This window comes from Rhinopithecus bieti, unplaced genomic scaffold, assembly GCF_001698545.2.
Source record: "Rhinopithecus bieti isolate Rb0 unplaced genomic scaffold, ASM169854v2 scaffold_9690, whole genome shotgun sequence".
Taxonomy (NCBI): Eukaryota; Metazoa; Chordata; class Mammalia; order Primates; family Cercopithecidae; genus Rhinopithecus; species Rhinopithecus bieti.
In genome coordinates, this window is record NW_016806622.1 from 1,515,293 (window position 1) to 1,535,074 (window position 19,782).

The window sequence follows — 19,782 nt, forward strand, 5'->3', positions numbered from 1 at the left end:
TCCCCCGCCCCCTCCTGACCCCACCAACTAAGTGTGGTCCTTAGACCTTTTGGATCTGAGCTCTGCCAGACTTACTGAATCAGATTTTTAGGGGTGGGGCCCAAGACATTTTTTTTAACACCTCAATATACCAGAGACTAAAGCTAATTAGCTACTTTCTACACATTCATAGTGAATTATTGCCACAATAGCTTAAGCATAATGCTACTATCACAGCTAGATGCTTTTAACAGTCATAGCATTACCTGGTAGAAAGCTATCCTACCTAAATAAAATTACTTCAGAGGTAATTTTATTTAGATAAGAAGGATGATTGCCATAATAACAAGAGACCACAGAAACTAGTTAGTACATTTTTTCTTAGGACAGTCTGTGAAGAAGGGCTTAATGTGTGGAGAAGCTTTAATATAATTTTCTGCACAATGTGCTAACAAAAAAATTTTTTAATTAAAGTTTCCTAAATCCTATATGCTATGGGGGGAAATGTAGGTTCTACTTACATATTTAAGAATGTGGAAAGCAGAAACTGTCTTTAAAATTTTTCTTCTTTGTAATTAGATGCTTTATGTTGATGATTGTGGAATAAAACTTTTATTTGTTGGATTTAGAGCTCTTAAGTTTTTTTAAATGTATTTTTCAGGCTCCACTGTCTTTAACGTCCTCAGAGGAGTTTTGGAGGTGGTAATTGGTGTGGCAACTGGATCTGTTCTTGGATTTTTCATTCAGTACTTTCCAAGCTGTGACCAGGTGAAAAAATAATATGTGGGAAAGTTGTGCTCTTAAATATCATTGGGAAAACATTCTAGAACACTTCCTTCAAAGACAGATGTGAAGGGCATGTTTGTGCAAGTGGTCCCTCATTTTAAAATTGCTCACTGCCATCCATGAGATTTATGAAGTGGGCTCAATATGGAAGATTTTAATGCAGTCCTGTAATGGGTTTCTATTTTATATTCTGTACATTTCAAATTTCACTGTAAAACAAATATCAGTTCCAAAGTAATAGGATATGCAAGTTTTTTAAATGTTCATAATACTCAACTAAACACAGATGTGTAGTAGCTTTTTTGTACCCTTTTTTAGTATCAAAATACCTTAGATTCTAGCCAGGCCTGGTAGTCCCAGCTACTCAGGAGGCTGAGGCAAAAGGATCCCTCTGGGAGTCTGAGTCCAGTCTGGCAACATAGCAAGAGCCCATATCTAATACATACATGCATACACACATACATAAATCAGTCAGTCATCATCTAGTGCCACTTTGTTCAGTAGAGTAGCCACTAGCTACATGTGACTATAGCAGATACAGAACATTTCCATCATCACTAAACATTCTGTTGGAAAGCACTGCTCTAGTACAACCCACAAAATAGTTCAGAAAGAGATTTCTATTACTATGACCATTTTACTGATAAGGAAATTGAGGCTTAGGCAGGATAAGTGACTTGAACAAAGTCACATAGCTAGAAAGCAGTGGAACTGGGAATGAACTCAGGTAATTCACCTTCAGAGCTTCATGCCTTTGCCAAGTCAAGCACTTTTAAAGACCTACTTTCTAAAGTGATCAAGAAGTTTAAAAGCCTGGGTAGGGAAAAGTAAAGGGAAAAAGGTACACGGTTCTTAGACTTTAAAACAACAGCAACAAAAACTACTGTCAGTCTAGAACCTCTTAAAGCTTCCTGGTTTTCAAAGATTTAGAAAGAAAAACCAAGGGGGCGTCAAATTTAAAACAGTAAACATAGAGCCTGAAAATAATAGAGATATATATTTAACCTTTACACAAACCCTATGATGTAAATGCTTTCAGGAAACAAAGCTTGGAGAGGTTAAGTAATGTGACCACTACATACGCCAATGATGTATAAAAGATATAAGTTTAACCTTGGTCTGTCCAGCTCCAAAGCTCATGTACTTTTTTTTCTGCTACTTCATTAAGTCCTGTTAAATTCTGCATTGATAACTGCAGAGGAAAAGAATTGGTGTTCCTGAAAGAAGAGTTCACCTTTGCAGTGTGCTAACTCTGCTTTTGTTGAAGAAAAGAAAGTAAATGTTATGTAGTGCCCTTGTTTTGTCTATTTATATAGATATTTTAATTTTTATTTTCTTTCTAAATCCTAGATATGGAAAAAAAATCAATTGTTAAAAATCAGGGATTTGAAATAATGGAGCAAATGAATTTTTTTCTCCTAAAGGACAAACTTGTGTATAAGAGAACATTCCTTGTGCTGGGGTTGTCTGTGCTAGCTGTGTTCAGCAGTGTGCATTTTGGTTTCCCTGGATCAGGAGGACTGTGCACGTTGGTCATGGCTTTCCTTGCAGGCATGGGATGGACCAGCGAAAAGGTGAATTTCATTTTAAGTTTTTCTGCTCATGACTCTTTTCTAATGAGATTAAGTTTGCTTTCCAGATACTTTCTTAGTATCAAATTAATAAAATATTTCATTATAAAAGCTGTATTATATGCATATGCAAATGTACACCCAGTGTTCATCTTTTTTTTCTCCTTACACATCAATCTATAACTTGATGCCTTTACTTAAAATATATCATGGTCATACTACAGTAATGCCTTCCTTATTCTTTGTTATGGCTACAGAGTATTGCATTTTATAGATATTTATGTTGCTTCTAGTTTTCTGCCAAGATAAACAGTGCTTCAATAATATATCCTTACATACCATATTTCATAAACTCTGAGTCTGTCAATTGTAAAAAACACAATTATTTCATATGCCATCAAGAAAGAAAAAAATTAGTGCCAATTAAACTATAACATAACATTCTAATTTCAGAAATGTTAAAATATAAAAATATGTGTCTTAAAATCAACAAAATATAGTATATATTTTAGTTTATACAATAAATTTCTAGAAATAAGATTGCTCTAGGAAAGAGGACTCACATTTATACTTTTGATAATATCAATTTGACCTTTTAAAAGACTGTACCAATTTATGTTTTACCAATATTATGTGAGAGGATCTGTTTTCTGATCTGAGTATAAGTCTTTGAGATATTTGCTGATATGAATTAAAAATATATCTCATTATTCTGATTTTCATTTATTTATGCGCAATGCTAATCATATTTTCATATGATTACTACCCAGTTTGTTCAAAAGCCTTTGCCATTTTATAAGGTTGCTTTGGTTTTCATACTGATTTTCAAGATTAAGAATGTTCATTTGGTTTATATGTATTATGGAAATTCACTGGTTGTCATTTATTTATTTTAATTTCCAGATGCATTTTTGTAGATTTCAACTTGATAGGATCGTATGCTATTCTGCTTAACAAAGATGTCGGTGACCTAAAATAAATGCAGCTGTATCATTTTGAGATAATCTTATAAAGCCTGAAGACAGCTGTTCAAAATAATTAAGCTTAAGTAATTAAAATAATGCCATATGAAAAATATGGAAACGTTATAAATTTTGAGATGAGATATATAATCATAACTCAATTAAGTGGATCTTGTGAGGATCTTCCATAGACAGCATTCATTTTGGGTAAATAACATTCATTCTCATAACAGTGTAACAGAAATGCTTTCTGTCACCACCTCTTTAAAAATCTTGCTCAAATTGAAAGCAACTCATTATATTATACTGTCATGGGTAAAAGATAAAAGGAATTAATAAATTTTATTGCTACTCTGTATGGCTCTGTATGAGGCACTAAGTGGATGTGGTCATTTATTTTGCAAAATATCTTTGAAAAGTATTATGATTTCTACTTTATAGAAGCTATAAGTCAGAAAGACTTAAATAATATGTCCAAGGTCACAAAATTAGAAAATGGCACTGAGATTTAGGCTCAGATTTATTTGACTCCAAGGTGACTTATACTATGCTATAGTACAACTGTAGCATTATTGTGCATGACACAATTTTATATTTTGACATCTGTTTGAGTAACACTTACCATGTGTATTAAAACATAATTCTAAACTTTTACAGTTTAAAATTTAGTTTCTAAATTCATAAATGATAGCATAAAAAGAATAAACAATGAGAAGGAGCAATATCATTGAAACAGAGCATAAAAACAGTTTTAGCAACAGGGAAATCAAAGAGAGACTGATACCTCCTGCAAGTGGGCACTGGATAAGAGCACAGAAAGAAAAAGGAGGGAAAGGGAAATTTTAATCAATTCCAATTACACTGTATTCAGAGAAACTGTAATGTGGTTATCTAGATATGATTCTTATAAACCAAACCATTGTTCCCTTTGTTTATATTTCCTGTAGCCCTGCTACATAGAAGGTCAGTGTAACCCCACAACCAGAAAGATAACTATTAACATTTTTTAAAATATTTACCTCTAGTAACTCTCCTATGTGAATCTCTTTATCTACACACATGGATGCACCATAGTTGGTTTTTTTTTTTTAGCTCATTCCTTTATGTATAGTTATAAGGTTATTTCCAGTCTCTGCTACTTTAAATTATGCTGAAATGATCAGAAATTGATCACTTCCTTAAGGAATATTCCTAACAGTAAATTTTGGGGGTCAAATAATATGAACATTTTGAGGTTTTTGACACATGTTACCTAACTGCTTTCTAGAGTTCTATCCATTTACTTTTCTTCCAGTAAAATATGAAGTACCTGGCTCATTACAACTTCACCTTAGAACAGTTTTCTCAAACTTTAGCAGAATTACCTAGAAGGATTGTTAAATTAGAATTCTGGGCCCTATTGCAAATTTCTGATTTTAGACTGTGGTGGGGCTTGAGAATTTGTTCTTCTAATTAATTTCCAGAAGAGGCTCGTGCTGCCAGTCTAGGGACTACACTGTGAACCACTGGCTTAAAATATTATTCCTTTTAGGCCGGGCGCGGTGGCTCAAGCCTGTAATCCCAGCACTTTGGGAGGCCGAGACAGGTGGATCATGAGGTCAGGAGATCAAGACCATCCTGGCTAACACGGTGAAACCCGGTCTCTACTAAAAAATACAAAAAAACTAGGCGGGCGAGGTGGCGGGCGCCTGTAGTCCCAGCTACTAGGGAGGCTGAGGCACGAGAATGGCGTAAACCCGGGAGGCGGAGCTTGAAGTGAGCCGAGATCCGGCCACTGCACTCCAGCCTGGGCGACAGAGCGAGACTCCATCCCAAAAAAAAAAAAATTATTCCTTTTAATCTTTAGCCACACTGATAGGTAAAAAGTTGCATCTTGTTTATTTTGTGTTTCTTTAAACAGTGAAATTAAACAGTTTTTCACATATTTAGCCACTTTTTTTTTTTTCTTTTCTTTGATAGGTCTTTTGTTCATTATCTTCCAAAGCATAATGTGTGTTGATTATCCATCTGTAAGATACACCCCCAATACACACATCTATATAAGTGATGACAGTCTTCATGACTCTAGGCTTATCTTTTATACACAGCATATTCAATAACTCCATTTTCTTTATTGGCAAATTCATTTTAGTTTTGACATTATGAAAAACCCACAAGAAGATACGTTGTAACTTTTCTGTGTTTTTCTATGTTTTGCAATATATAAGCCATGTCTGATGTTCAACTAGTCTAAAGTGTTATAATCAAAATATAAATTGTGGCCTTTGTCTGCACTTTAGAAATAAAAAATAATTTGATACAGAAATCTTTTTAGTCCTTCTACTTTCATTACTATTCTGAGTGTATGAAATATATTCGAGGACTTCTGTTAAACGATTAGTCCCAGCAACAAAAGTCTAAGTTATCTTTGTACCTTTTTATGTTGTTCACTTTTAACACTTAGATATTTTACATTTTAATGTAGTCAGATCTATCAGTCTCTTATAATAGTTTTAATTTTTTTTTGAAGAGCTCTTTGTTAGTGAAATATATGTTATTTATTCTTAACAATAATCTTGAAAGGTAAATATTACAGCAACTTTTAAAATCAGGATACCAAGGCTTACAAATACTAAGTATATTGTGAAGTTCAAAAATATTTGACCAGAGGACAAAAAGTAAGTGGCAGAGCCAGGATAAGAATATACCATTTGAGGCTGGATGCGGTGGCTCACACCTGTAATCCCAGCACTTGGGGAGACTGAGGCGGGCGGATCATGAGATCAGGAGTTCGAGACTAGCCTGGCCAACATGGTGAAACCCCATCTCTACTAAAAATACAAAAAATTAGCCGGGCATGGTGGTAAACGCCTGTAGTCCCAGCTACTCAGGTGACTGAGACAGAGAATTGCTTGAACCTAGCAGGCGGAGGTTACAGTGAGCCGAGATCGTGCCATTGCACTCCAGCCTGGGCGACAGACCAAGCCTTCGTCTCAAAAAAAAAAGAAAAAAGAAAAAAAAGAATACACCATTTGAATATATCAACATGGTTCCCCAAAGAAAGGAAGGAAAAGTAATGTTTATTGACTCTGTCATGCGGCAGGCACTCTCCATATCTTTTCTAATTTAGTACTCAGGAAAGTTCTTATTCCTGTAGGAACCAAACCAAAGTCCTGAGTTTGGATTCCTTTTCTTACCTTATTCTAAAGGATAGCATAGGGCCAAGAGCTCCAACTCCTCAGGCCAATCTCAACTCTACAGCTTTTACTAGGTGTGTCTGACCATGTACAAGTTATTTAACTTCCCAGTGATGATGACAAACAACTTCACTGACTGGAGGATTAGGTAAAATAACCTATACAAAGCACTAAGAAAAGTGCTTAATCATAGAATACATTCAGTAAATAATAACTCTTATTATTTTTATAGTTACCTCCAGAACAGCATGATATCATACTAAGAGCATAAGATTTAAAATATGGAGATTGGGATGCCAATCCCAGTTCTACGACTTTCTAGCTGTATAATCCCAAGCAAGTCATTTGCCTTCTCAAATAGTCAGTTTTCTCAACTCTAAAGTGAATACAATAATCATCTAAAAAATTGCTGTAACTATTATGTGAGAAAATGGAATGACACACTTGTCAATTCTACAGTGCTGTAGCAGTATTGTTGTTAACTTATTAGACTTTGAAAAGCTAAAATATTTTATAAAATTCTGTTTGTGTCCATAGTTTTCTGATATTATTTTATACTTTGTGCTTGGTTTTCTTATAAGCATTAATCTTTCCATTTGTTTGTTGTATTCAGATGCACTCACCTTTTTTAAAGCTGCTTCTCTTTGTTGTCAAATCTAGTGCTGCTTCTAATGACTTTTACAGATTTTTTTGATACAGTATTTTGGATTTTCTGAATCTTAAAATGTTCTTTCAAAAAAGTGTAAACTTAAGTAGATATCCAACTCATGAGGAAACTTCCATTTATCTTAACTTTCTCCTTTCTTGGTCCTTCAAAGTAATTGATATTTTTTCACATTCTTACTAATGATGCATACAAACGTGTCAAATGACCTTAATTTTCAATGGACAACACAGTCTTCATTACCCTGGGCTTATCTTTTTTACATAGGCTATTCAGTGACTCCATTTTCTTTATAGGCAAATTCATTTTAGTTTTGATATTATGAAAAACCCACAAGAAGATACATTTTGACTTTTCTGTTTTGCAATATATAAGCCCATGTCTGATGTTCAACTAGTCTAAAGTGTTATAATCAAAATACAAATTTTGGCCTTTGTCTGCACTTTAGAAATAAAAAATAATTTGATATAGAAATATTTTTAGTCCTACTTTCATTAGTATTCTGAGTATATGAAACACATTTGAAGACTTCTCGTAAACAATTAGTCATGGCAACAAAAGCCTTAGTAATCTAAAATTAGTAGAGTTGATTCTTGTTCTTTACTGCAATGAGTATCAACTAAAGTCTTACGTTGGCTGGCTGCAGTGGCTCACACCTGTAATCCCAGCACTTGGGAGGCTGAGGCAGGCAGATTACATGACCTCAGGAGTTTTAGACCAGCCTGGGCAACATGACAAAACCTTGTCTATACTAAAAATACAAAACTTCCCCGGGTGTGGTGGTGCACACCTGTAGTCTCACCCTACTTGGGAAGCTGAGGCAGGAGACTCACTTGAACCCAGGAGATGAAGGTTGCAGTGAGTCAAGATCACACCACTGCACTCCAGCCTGGGCGACACAGCAAGACTCTGCCTCAAAAAAAAAAAAAAGTCTTACCTTTAGCTATAATATACTCAAAAAACTAAATTAAAAAGTAAAATTTAAAGATATGTGGAAGGGTGTTAACTAGATCGTAGTTTTGGCAGAACTAGTCTTTACATAATAAATTATCTTAGATGTTATCTAATATATACCTTTTGTTCTACAGATGAGAAAGTGAGGTACTGAGAGGCAAGTGGCTTGCAGTTAGTGGTGGAAGGTTCAAACCTAACTTGTTATCTGATGAAAACAACATTTTGCACGCTATAGAAATAGAACTATTAAATAAATCAACCAATGCCCTCACATATGCTCTCTTTCAACACTTGTAAGCTGAATGGAAATAGAATCTTCCCCTTATAAACACACCAGAAATAATACAAATAAAGAATACAAAGAAACATTGTAATCCTTCTTTGTCAAACTGCTGAATATATTAGTAGTCCTCATTTTAGCACTGTCAGTAGGTTCTCAGAAGCTGCAACTTGAAGTGAAAGGACAAATAACAAAACCAATTTTACCATAGGCCAATTGATATAAACAAGAGCTAAGTTCCTAAGGCGTATTTCTGGTCACAAAAACATCACCAAACTTCTGAATAAAAAGCAAAACACTGTGAGTATTAAACATTGAAATAATTGTGATCTACACATACATTTCAGAAAGGTTAATAAAAAGAAGTAAGATAATAGGCCTGAGCCTATCGCAGAGGCTCAGGGCACAAGGGAGCCACCAACCCTACACAGGATGCCATCCCATCACAGGGTGCATTCACACACACCCACACTCATTCAGATAGGGACCATGTAGACACATCAGTTCACCTAATGAGAACATCTTTGGGATTTAGGAGGAAACCAAATTACAGAAAATGCTTGCAGATATGGGGAGAACATGAAGAATTGATTTCTTTTTTCTCATTATTGGAGAGAAACAACGTTGAAAGAAACGACATTATTTGAGGACCTGGTGTATATATTGCAGATCCTTAAATTGTGTAATTATAAGCATTGAAATGTCATCCAAAATACAGCTTCTTTTAGTTATGAGAAAATCTGTTCTATGTAAATTCTTAGACAGTATAACAGGTACTGCTCAATTGCCCTCCAAAAAAGCATTATCAATTTGCCGTCCTGTCAAGTGGTAAGTTTCCTTACAAAGTCATGAATACTTTTCATTATTAAAACTTTTAGTATTTTCCAATGTGGTGTTCCCCTTGAAAAAAAAAAAGGCATGTCAATTTAATTTGTGTTTCATGATTACTCAGTATTAGTGTCTTAGATTTTGTGACTATTTATAGCTCTTCTTCTGTGAATTAGTTGTGCATATGTTTTGCCTATTTTTCTTTTTTTTTTTCTTTTCGTCTTTTATTTTAGTTTCAAGGGGTACATGTGCAGGTTTGTTACATGGATAAATGATGTGTTGCAAGGGCTTGGAGTACAGATAATATTGTCACCCAGGCAACCAGCATACTATTTGATAGGTACTTTGTCAGTCCTCACCCTCCTACCACCCTCCACTTTAAAATAGGCCCTAGTGTTTATCAGGCCCTTCTTTGTGTCCCTGTGGACTCATTGTTTAGCTCCCACTTATAAGTGATAATTGTGGTATTTGATTTTCTGTTCCTGCATTAATTAGCTTAGGATTATGGCCTCCAGCTCCATTGATGTCACTGCAAAGGACATGATTTCATTGTTTTTTTTATGACCGCATGGTATTCCATGGTATATATGTAAATAGTGTATATGAGTCCTTGCCACATTGCTTGTTCTTGTTGGCTTTGTGACATATCAGATGATCGTAAGGGTGCAGCTTTATTTCTGGGTTCTCTAGCCTGTTCTTTTGGTCCATGTGTCTGTCTTAGTACCAGTACCATTACTGTTTTAGTTACTGTAGCCTTGTAGTGTAGTTTGAATTCAAGTAGTGTGATGCCTCCAGCTTTTTTCATTTTTTATATCTGCATAGTATTCCATGATGTATCTGTACCACATTTTATTTATCTATCTACTGTTGATGGGCATGTAGGTTGATTCCATGTCTTTGCTATTGTGAATAGCGCTTTAATGACATACACATGCATGTGTCTTAATGGTAGGATGATTTCTATTCCTTTGGGTATATAACCAATAATGGAATGGCTGTGTCAAATGGTAGTTCTGTTTATTTGAGAAATCTCCAGACTACTTTCCACANAGCTTTATTTCTGGGTTCTCTAGCCTGTTCTTTTGGTCCATGTGTCTGTCTTAGTACCAGTACCATTACTGTTTTAGTTACTGTAGCCTTGTAGTGTAGTTTGAATTCAAGTAGTGTGATGCCTCCAGCTTTTTTCATTTTTTATATCTGCATAGTATTCCATGATGTATCTGTACCACATTTTATTTATCTATCTACTGTTGATGGGCATGTAGGTTGATTCCATGTCTTTGCTATTGTGAATAGCGCTTTAATGAACATACACATGCATGTGTCTTAATGGTAGGATGATTTCTATTCCTTTGGGTATATAACCAATAATGGAATGGCTGTGTCAAATGGTAGTTCTGTTTATTTGAGAAATCTCCAGACTACTTTCCACATTGGCTGAACTAACTTACATTCCCACTAGCAGTGTATCAGCATACCCTTTTCTCCACAACCTCACCATCATCTGTTATATTTTTACTTAATAATAGCCATTCTGTTGGTGGAAGTGTAAATTAATTCAACCATTGTGGAAGACAGCGTGGTGATTCCTCAAACACCCAAAGACAGAAATGCATTTGACTCAGCAATCTTATTACTGGGTATATACCCAAAGGAATATAAATCATTCTATTATAAACACACAAGCATGAGTATGTTCATTGCAACACTATTCACAATAGCAAAGACATGAAATCAACATAAATGCCCGTTAATTATACATTGAATAAAGAAAATGTGGTATATATACCCCATTGAATACTATGCAGCCATGAAAAAGAAGATCATGTCCTTTTCAGGGACATAGATGGAGTGGGTGGCCGTTATCCTTAGCAAACTAACATAGAAACAGAAAACCAAATACCACGTTTTCACTTAGTGGGAGCTAAATGATGAGAACACATGAACATGTAGAGGAGAGCAACACACACCGGGGCATATTGTAGGGTGGAGGGTGGGAGGGATAGGATCAGGAAAAATATAACTAATGGATACTAGGCTTAATACCAGAGTGATGAAATAATCTGTACAACAGATTCCCATGACACAAGTTTACCTATGTAACAAACCTGCACATGTGTCCCTGAATTTGAAATAAATTTTGCAAAAAATTAAAAAGTATCAAAAGATGTACAGTTATGTTTCCTTTGACATTTGGTCACCCAGTTTACTTCCACAAGCTCAGATATTGTGGTTAATTTTAAATATTAAAAAAATAATAATAGCCATCCTGACTGATGAGAGATGGTGTCTCATTTCGGTTTTGATTTGCATTTCCCCAATGATTAGTGATGTTGAGCATTTTTATATGCTTGTTGGCTATATGTATGTCTCCTTTTGAGAAGTGTCTGTTCATGTGCTTTGCCCATTTTTTAATGGAGTTGTTTTTTGCTTGTTGATTTGTTTGAGTTTCTTAAAGATTCTGGACATTAGACCTTTGTCAGATGCATGGTTTGCAGATATTTTCTCCTGTTCTAAAGGTTATCTGTTTACTCCATTGGTAGTATCTTCTGTTGTGCAGAGCTCTTTAGTTTAATAAGGTCCCACTTGTCAATTTTTGATTTTGTCACAATTGCTTTTGGAGTCCTCATCTTGAAGTCTTTGCCTGGGCCAGTGTCCAAAATGGTATTTCCTGGATCTTCTAGGGGCTTTGTAGTTTTTGGTTTTACATTTAAGTCTTTAATTCATCTTAAATTGATTTTTGTATATGGTGTAAGGAAGGGGTCCAGCATCAATCTTCTGCATATGGTTAGCCAGTTATTCCAGCACATTTAATTGAATAGGGGGTCCTTTACCAGTTGCTTGTTTTTGTCAGCTTTATCAAAGATCACATGGTTGTAGGTGTGCAGTTTTGTTTCTGGATTATCTAGCCTGTTCTATTGGTCTATGTGTCTGTTTTTGTACTAGTACCATCTGTTTTAGTTACTGTAGCCTTGTGGTATAGTTTGAAGTTCGGTAGTGTGCTGTCCCTGGATTTGCTCTTTTTGCTTAGTGTTGCTTTGGCTATTCGTGCTCTTTCTTGATTCCAAATGAATTTTAGAATTTTTGTTTCTAATTCTGTGAAAAATGCCATTGGTAGTTTGATAGGAATATCATTGAATATGTAAATAGCCTTGGGCAATATGGCCATTTTAACAATATTGATTCTTCCTATCCATGAGCATGGTATGTTTTTCCATTTGTATCATCTCTGATTTCTTTCAGCCATGTTTTGTAATTCTCATTGCAGAGATTTTTTACCTCCCTGGTTAGCTGTATTCCTAGATATTTTGTTCTTCTTGTGGCGATTGTGAATGAGATCATGTTCTTGATTTGGCTCTCAGCTTGTACGTTATTGGTGTATACAAATACTGATTTTTGTGCATTGGTTTTTTATCCTAAAACTTTGCTAGAAGATCTAGAAGCCTCTGGTCAGAGACTATGAAGTTTTCTAGGTATAGCATCTCTATATTATTCTTGGTATAGTATTTCTGGGTATAGTATAATCTGTGAAGAGAAATAGTTTGACTTCCTCTCTTCCTAATTGGATGCCTTTTATTTCTTTCTCTTGCCTGATTGCTCTTGCTAGGAATTCCAGTACTCTGCTTAAATAGGAGTGGTGAAAGTGGGCATCCTTGTCTTATTCTGGTTCTCAAAAGGAATGCTTCCCCCTTTTGCCTATTCAGTATAATGATGTTGTCTCTGGGTTCATTGCCCATTTTTCTATTACTGTCTTTGTCTTTTTTTATTGATTGGCTAATGTTTCTTATTCTGTTATACATGGTACAGATATTTTCTTCTAGTTTGCACTTTTTTGGTTTATGGCTTCTTTCTCCACAGCACATTTTAATTTTACTCTAGTCAGTTGTGTCACTGTTTTCCTAGAGTCTTTGGCATTATGTGTTACAAAGTTAGTTCTTGTATCAATTAGAGTCCCATGAGGAAAGAGAAATCACATAGTAACTGGAATAGGAAAAGTTGATTATTAACCAAACCAGGGATTCGAGTAACAAGATATTGGCTAGTAAGATGTGAAGACATCCTTAAAGAATATAGGAATAGCTATGCCTATGGCTATAATAGATCATCCCCTTAAGCCTGTCTCCTCCTCATTCCTGCCTGCAGGGCTGAGATCCAGACTTTGTCAGAGCCTAGAGAAGTCGCTGTGGTGCTGTGCTTGCAGAATTTGCTGAAAATCTACCTTCCCAATTTGCAGGAGATCCATCCCCTAGGGTGAATGGGGAGGTATCTTGATCAAGAGAATCTGCTATGAAACTGCCCCAGGAGTATGCTAGGGAACCTAATGGCCACTAGGTGCTGCTGGCTGCATGAACTGTAGGACCCTGATACTGGAAAAGCCACCTGGGATGCAGGAATCTAGAGCTAAAGCCACCAGTGCAAGCTATAAGATCTTGATAGGAAGAGCCATAGAAACCAGGAAGAAAAGCACCTTCAGCATGCAATATCTCTTTAGCACACTCTACTGACAAAGTTTAACATGGTGCTACCTGGCAAAGGAAAAATATTTTAAAGGCCCAGCTGTATATTCTGTGGAGCAACAGTGAAAGAGGAATTGGAGATAATGGGCAATAAAGTGATAAATTGCACTGATAATCACTTTAGTAAACCTGGATTTTACTCTTGTGCATGATTTGAGATAAACTATTTTTTTGTACAGATAAAACTGGAAACAATTTAAAGATCTGTCAATAAAGAAATTATTGAATAAACTATGGTACTTCCATACTGTAGATTACTATGCAGCAGTAATAGGGGCATATCTACATATATGTACCAATATTGCAAGCTCTCTGAATCATATTGTTGAAGGAAAGGTGACATAAAATTTTAAACTACAAAACACTACTATATATTACAATATGTATACACACATGCACACACACACACACACGATGTATTCAGAAGTAGGAGTCCTCGTAAGATTTTAAGAATCTTTTTATTAACATCCATGTGCAAACTAATATTTAGAATGCTAAAACACCTAATGTATCTTAACTGTATTAGAAAGATCTTCATGCAATTTTTTTGCTCTGTTCTAGCTAACCTTTTAGTTATAGATGGCACAGAAATAAAGCTTATCTCAGGCCAAATAATTCAAACCTCAAATTAATAAAATTCTTTGCATTTGTAACTTCACATAATAAAAATCTGTGTGTGTTTTATTGTTCTTTTAGGCAGAGGTTGAAAAGATAATTGCAGTTGCCTGGGACATTTTTCAACCCCTTCTTTTTGGACTAATTGGAGCAGAGGTATCTATTGCATCTCTCAGACCAGAAACTGTAGGTAAGAATTTAAAAGTGTATTTTGTTAAAATTCACCTTTTTTGGTCAACCTACTTACCAATAAAATCTACTTTATATATTCAGTTGAAATATCTCCAGTTGGTATGTGTACAGTGGTTCCTATTGTCAAAATTATATAAAAAGTTAATTATGATCTAAGTTTTTTAGAGTAGTTGGTTAGAAAATAATGCTTGATCATCTAAGACAGTATATTTTACTCATTTAATATTGTTCCTTGTATATAAAAGTGACACTGCTGACCACTACCCAGAAAATTCAGGCCTTACAATTCTTTTTCCAAGGGTAAGAATATTCATCTAGCCTTGTCCTGAACGAGAGCGAGAATTTTAAAGACAACTATTTAATTCTATAGTTTGTACCCATGGGACAGAAATGCCTGGTTGTTCATTAATTATTTTATTTATTCATACATTCAAAAGCCATCATATTAAAACTCTCTTGATTCAAAACACTGCACTTAAAAATTAATTTTCATACATGTACTCATTATTTCCTCCTTTCCTTCCATCACAGTATTCTTCCATCCATACTAGGAATCCTATCTCTGGCTACCTCCTTCCGAATCTTGTGTATGGATTCTTTCCTTTTCTCATACATCATAAATACCCATGTCACAATTTTCTTCTCTTCAGAATTTAGTCTCCAATCTCTCTTATCTTTAAAAAAAAAATGCTTCTCTTCTGACACATGCTGCAACATGGATGAACCTTGAGAACATTATGCTAAGTGAAATAAGCCAGTCACAAAAAGACTAACCCTGTATGATTCCACTTACATGAGGTATCCAGAGTAGTCAAACTCATAAATGGTACTTGCCAGGGGCTGGGAGTAGAGGGAAATGGATAGTTGTTGTTTAATGGGTATAGAGTTTAAATTCTGCAAGATGAAAAAATTCTGGAGATTGGTTGCATAATAATGTGAATATACTTAATGATACTAACTATACACATAAAAATCATTAAGATGGTGAATGTTGTGTGTATTTTACTACAATTAAAATAATGTGTATTAAAATAATATGTTAAAATTGTATATATATAAATATATATATATATACACACACACACATATATATATATCTTCTGTTTATCTACCTATCCATCTCGGCTACACAGTAAATTACATTAGCTATTTTGCAATTGTATTGGTCACAGTGAAGTATATATTTGGTCAGTACCTAATACATTTCATTATGTACTATGGGTGGCTGCATTATAGTATATCTAGGATAAAGACTTTGAAATCAGAAAAACCTAAGTTTGAAGCCTGGAACTATCAATTAAAATCTGAATGCTGGAGCTAGCATATTGTGTCTTTTGAAACTACTTTGGTTAGAAAATGGTCACTGCTGGTATTTTAAACCTATGCTTGATAATTCTAATTAATATAAATATTTTTCATCAGTAAACTGATCTATAAATGTGTGCTGTGAACTGAAAATTTTGAAAACAATAAACAGGCAACCTCTTTTGCTCTTCTAAATGATTCATTTACTATGAATGGTTTTAAATGCACCGCAGAAAAGGTACCTTTGATAACTTTTATATTAGGGGCCAAAAGAGCACAATTCGTGAAAATTTTGCCTCTTGAAATAAAGTTTTTTAAGCTACTCTTTAAATAATTGTAGTTTTTAAAAATCTTTTTATTTTGAGAGTACATTTTAAAGGACATGCCAAAATGTATTTACTTTTTAAAATTTACTTTTAAATTTGAGATTCATGGGTCATACGTGCAGATTTGTTACAGGGGTATATTGAGTAATGCTGAATGTATGTACGCCATCTTTTAATCATCCCATTGTCACTTAAATAGCGAACATAGTATTCAATAAGTCAGTTTTCAACCCTTGCTCCCCTCCATCCTTCCCCCACCATTTGAAACCTCCATTGTCTACTGCTCTTATCTTTGTGCCCATGTGTACCCAGTGTTTAGCTTCTACTTATAAGTGAGAACATATGGTATTTGGTTTTCTGTTTCTGTGCCTATTCACTTAGCATAACGGCCTCCAGCTGCATCCACGTTCCTGCAAAGGACATGATTTCATTCTTTTGTGTGGCTGTGTAGTATTCCATGGTGTGTGGCTCTGTGGCTGTGTGGTATTCCATCATGTTTAGGTACCACATTTTCTTTATCCAGTCCACCATTGATGATCATCTGAGTTAATTTCACATCTTTGCTATTGTGAATAGTGCTGCAATAAACATATGACTGCTGGTGACTTTTTGGTAGAATAATTCATTTTCTTTTGGATTGTAAACCAAAAGTACCTGAAACAGATACTTGTATCTATCAGTCAATTTAGAAAGTTTACATTTGCCAAGGTTAAGGATGCGCCCATGACACAGCCTCAGAATGTCCTGATGACGTGTGCCCAATGTAATTAGAGTACAACTTGGTTTCATACATTTTAGGGAGACGTGAGACATCAATCAGTGCATGTAAGATGTACATTGGTTTGGTCCAGAAAGGCAGGAAAACTTGCAGTGGGAACCTCCAGGTCATAGGTAGATTTTACAATTTTCTGGTTGTCAATTGGTTGAAAGACTTATCAACAGAAAGGAATACCTGGGTTGCAATAAGGGGCTGTGGAGACCAAGGATTTATCATGTAGATGAAGTCTCCAGGGAGCAGGCTGCAGAGAGAATAAACTGTAAATGTTTCTTACCAGACTTAAAGAGCCTGTTCTATCAGTAATTCCAAAAGGGAGGTGTATATAATGAGGCATGTCTGGCTTCTCCTTCCCATCATGGCTTGAACTAGTTTTTCAGTTAACTTTGGAATGCCCTTGATTTGTTTTTTATAGATTCAAGATATTAGTCCTTTATCTGATGTGTAGGTTGCCATGTCAAATTTAGAAAGAGACTTTTTTTTACAACATACACAATTTTTATAAACTGCTTATTTTGTGATTTTAATGAAAGGNTATATATATAAATATATATATATATATAATTTCTCTATTTCACTTCCCCCCATCTCTACCATGCTACCTCTCTCATCTTCTTTTCAGACTTTTCAAAAGAGGTCACTACATTCCCCTTTCCACTTCAGTTCCCATTTCCTTCTATACATTTTAGCCCAGCTTCTGCCTATCACACAACCTGCCAATCTCACCAAGGTAATATTGCTAAATCCAGTCTTTGCTTTACTTGATCTCTCTTCAGCAGCATTTGCTGCTTTTGACCCTCTAACATTTCTTTATATTAAGTTCTTAAACTTCTTATTTCCCAGTGCTGTTTGAGCCTTTCCTTACACCACGTGTAGCTTAAACACTGCCCTTTATCAAAGTTCTTTCCAAGGCCTTCTGTGCCTCTGGCTCTATATCACTTCTCTAACCTTATCTATACTAGTGACATCAACTGTAAACTGTATAATTCCAAACTATCTCTAAATCAATATATCCAGTTGTTGATTGGACAGCACCACTTGTATGTCCTGTTAAACTTCAAACTCAACTAAAACTTCCTTCTCATCCTCTTCTCAAACTTTCAATGTTTCCTTCTGGGAATGGTATCAACTCTTTATCTTATACTTCAGGCTACAGATATTTTTGAATACATTCCAACCTTGAAGAAATACCTTTCAACAAAGAACCACAGAACTTTCCTATAAAAAAGCCATCTGACAGATTTACAACAGATCCTCCTGCCATGTCTATCTGATGTTTTATCAACCCTTTGAGAAAAGTACTTATCCTTTCTGAGTTTCTGGTTTTTTCAACTATAAAATAATACTTATCCCACAGGTTGTAAGGACTAAGTAAAATAATACATTTAAAGCTTAGTACAGCACTTGGCACAGAGTAAACACTCAACAAATGTTACTTTTTTAAAAATCACCCTAATACTCAGGAGTCATCTTAGCTGTACCATTCCTAGGTCCAGTAGCATGCAGCAGCACTAGTCACAATCCCTTGTTTGGCAAATGATGATGAACTTGTCTTTATCAACAGAGTTCTACAGGACTACATGGAGTAGCTGTATATGTTAACCAGGGATAATTGGGACCAGTACAACCATTACACATCAGTATGGTGAAACAGTGGTAGACTGCCAGTGTCTATTCTGATTGGTTAGTGCCCAGCCAGCTCTGATTGGCTAATTCCCTACATACTGGCTCATAAATACTTTGGATATCACTTCTGGTCTTATACCCTGTAAAGAATTATTGACTTTTGGGGTGAAAATATTACTTTTCCCTCTTTTATGCTCTCAGTTTGTTTATACCTCACTTCCTGTATAATCTATGAATTAGTTGTTTATGTTTCTGTCTTCCTCTGACTTTGAGGCAAAGTCTATATATTATACATTTATGTGTACCCAGTACTTAAAGCTTATTACTTATCATTTAATCGTATCATTTAATAAATTCTTCTTACACACATGAAAAAGCATGGTTCTTGCTATAAAGCATAATACGTATATAACATTCAAATCTTCCATATAAGAATTCAAATATGCTTAATTTCTGGTTTTAATCTAAGGAAACACCTTATTTTAAATAAATAGCCTGATTGATCCTTAATGTTAATTGTTTTATATATTCTGCCTAAACATTTTGTATTTGTAATTTTTTAATGCTTTAAAATTATTTCTGTTGATGGTTATTTTGAATTAGTTACCATGAGATACAGTTTCTCTCCTAGTATTTTATTATTTCTAAAAATTGAATATTTCTTACAGGCCTTTGTGTTGCCACCGTAGGCATTGCAGTATTGATACGAATTTTGACTACATTTCTGATGGTGTGTTTTGCTGGTTTTAACTTAAAAGAAAAGATATTTATTTCTTTTGCATGGCTTCCAAAGGCCACAGTTCAGGTATGATGGATAGGATGGCTTAGTATTTTAACTGCTATTTCTGCATGACACCTTGAAATAATGAATCAGAGGGCTTGTTTAAATTTAGTGAAAATAAATAATTGAAATGGATTTATGAAAAGTTTATCCTAATCTATTCTTTAAAACCTATTTTTTTGGTATATTCATTCCTTAAATGTGATAGCTCATTAAATTTCCTTAGATCACCAGGGTACAAGTAAAAATCCAGTAAATCCCTATTCTACTAGAAAGCAGTAGTAACAGGAGAGAAGAGTTTGAATTTCATCAGTCAGCACTCTCTAAGTCACCCAAGGAAAGAGTTGTTAACTCTTTGCATGTTAATAGCTTCCAAGAAAAGAATAAAATAGAAATAACATAGCACCCTTAATGTTTGGAGATTTTTTTTTTTTTTTTTTTTTTT

The 19,782-nt window shown here is 34.8% G+C and overlaps 1 protein-coding gene across 9 annotated transcripts in view; it reads left to right on the top strand.

Annotated features, from left to right (window-relative positions):
* Positions 1 to 19,782, top strand: part of SLC9B2 (solute carrier family 9 member B2) — a 67,036-nt gene that overhangs the window by 38,851 nt on the left and 8,403 nt on the right. For 6 of the 9 annotated variants that reach the window (XM_017877074.1, XM_017877069.1, XM_017877071.1 and 3 more), the window contains 4 exons: positions 641 to 747; positions 2,190 to 2,339; positions 14,414 to 14,522; positions 19,225 to 19,361. In XM_017877074.1, coding sequence (XP_017732563.1) covers positions 641 to 747; positions 2,190 to 2,339; positions 14,414 to 14,522; positions 19,225 to 19,361 — 503 coding nt within the window. The remainder of the gene's footprint in view (positions 1 to 640; positions 748 to 2,189; positions 2,340 to 14,413; positions 14,523 to 19,224; positions 19,362 to 19,782) is intronic. The other 3 variants (XR_001886556.1, XM_017877075.1, XM_017877077.1) reach the window with 1 other exon arrangement.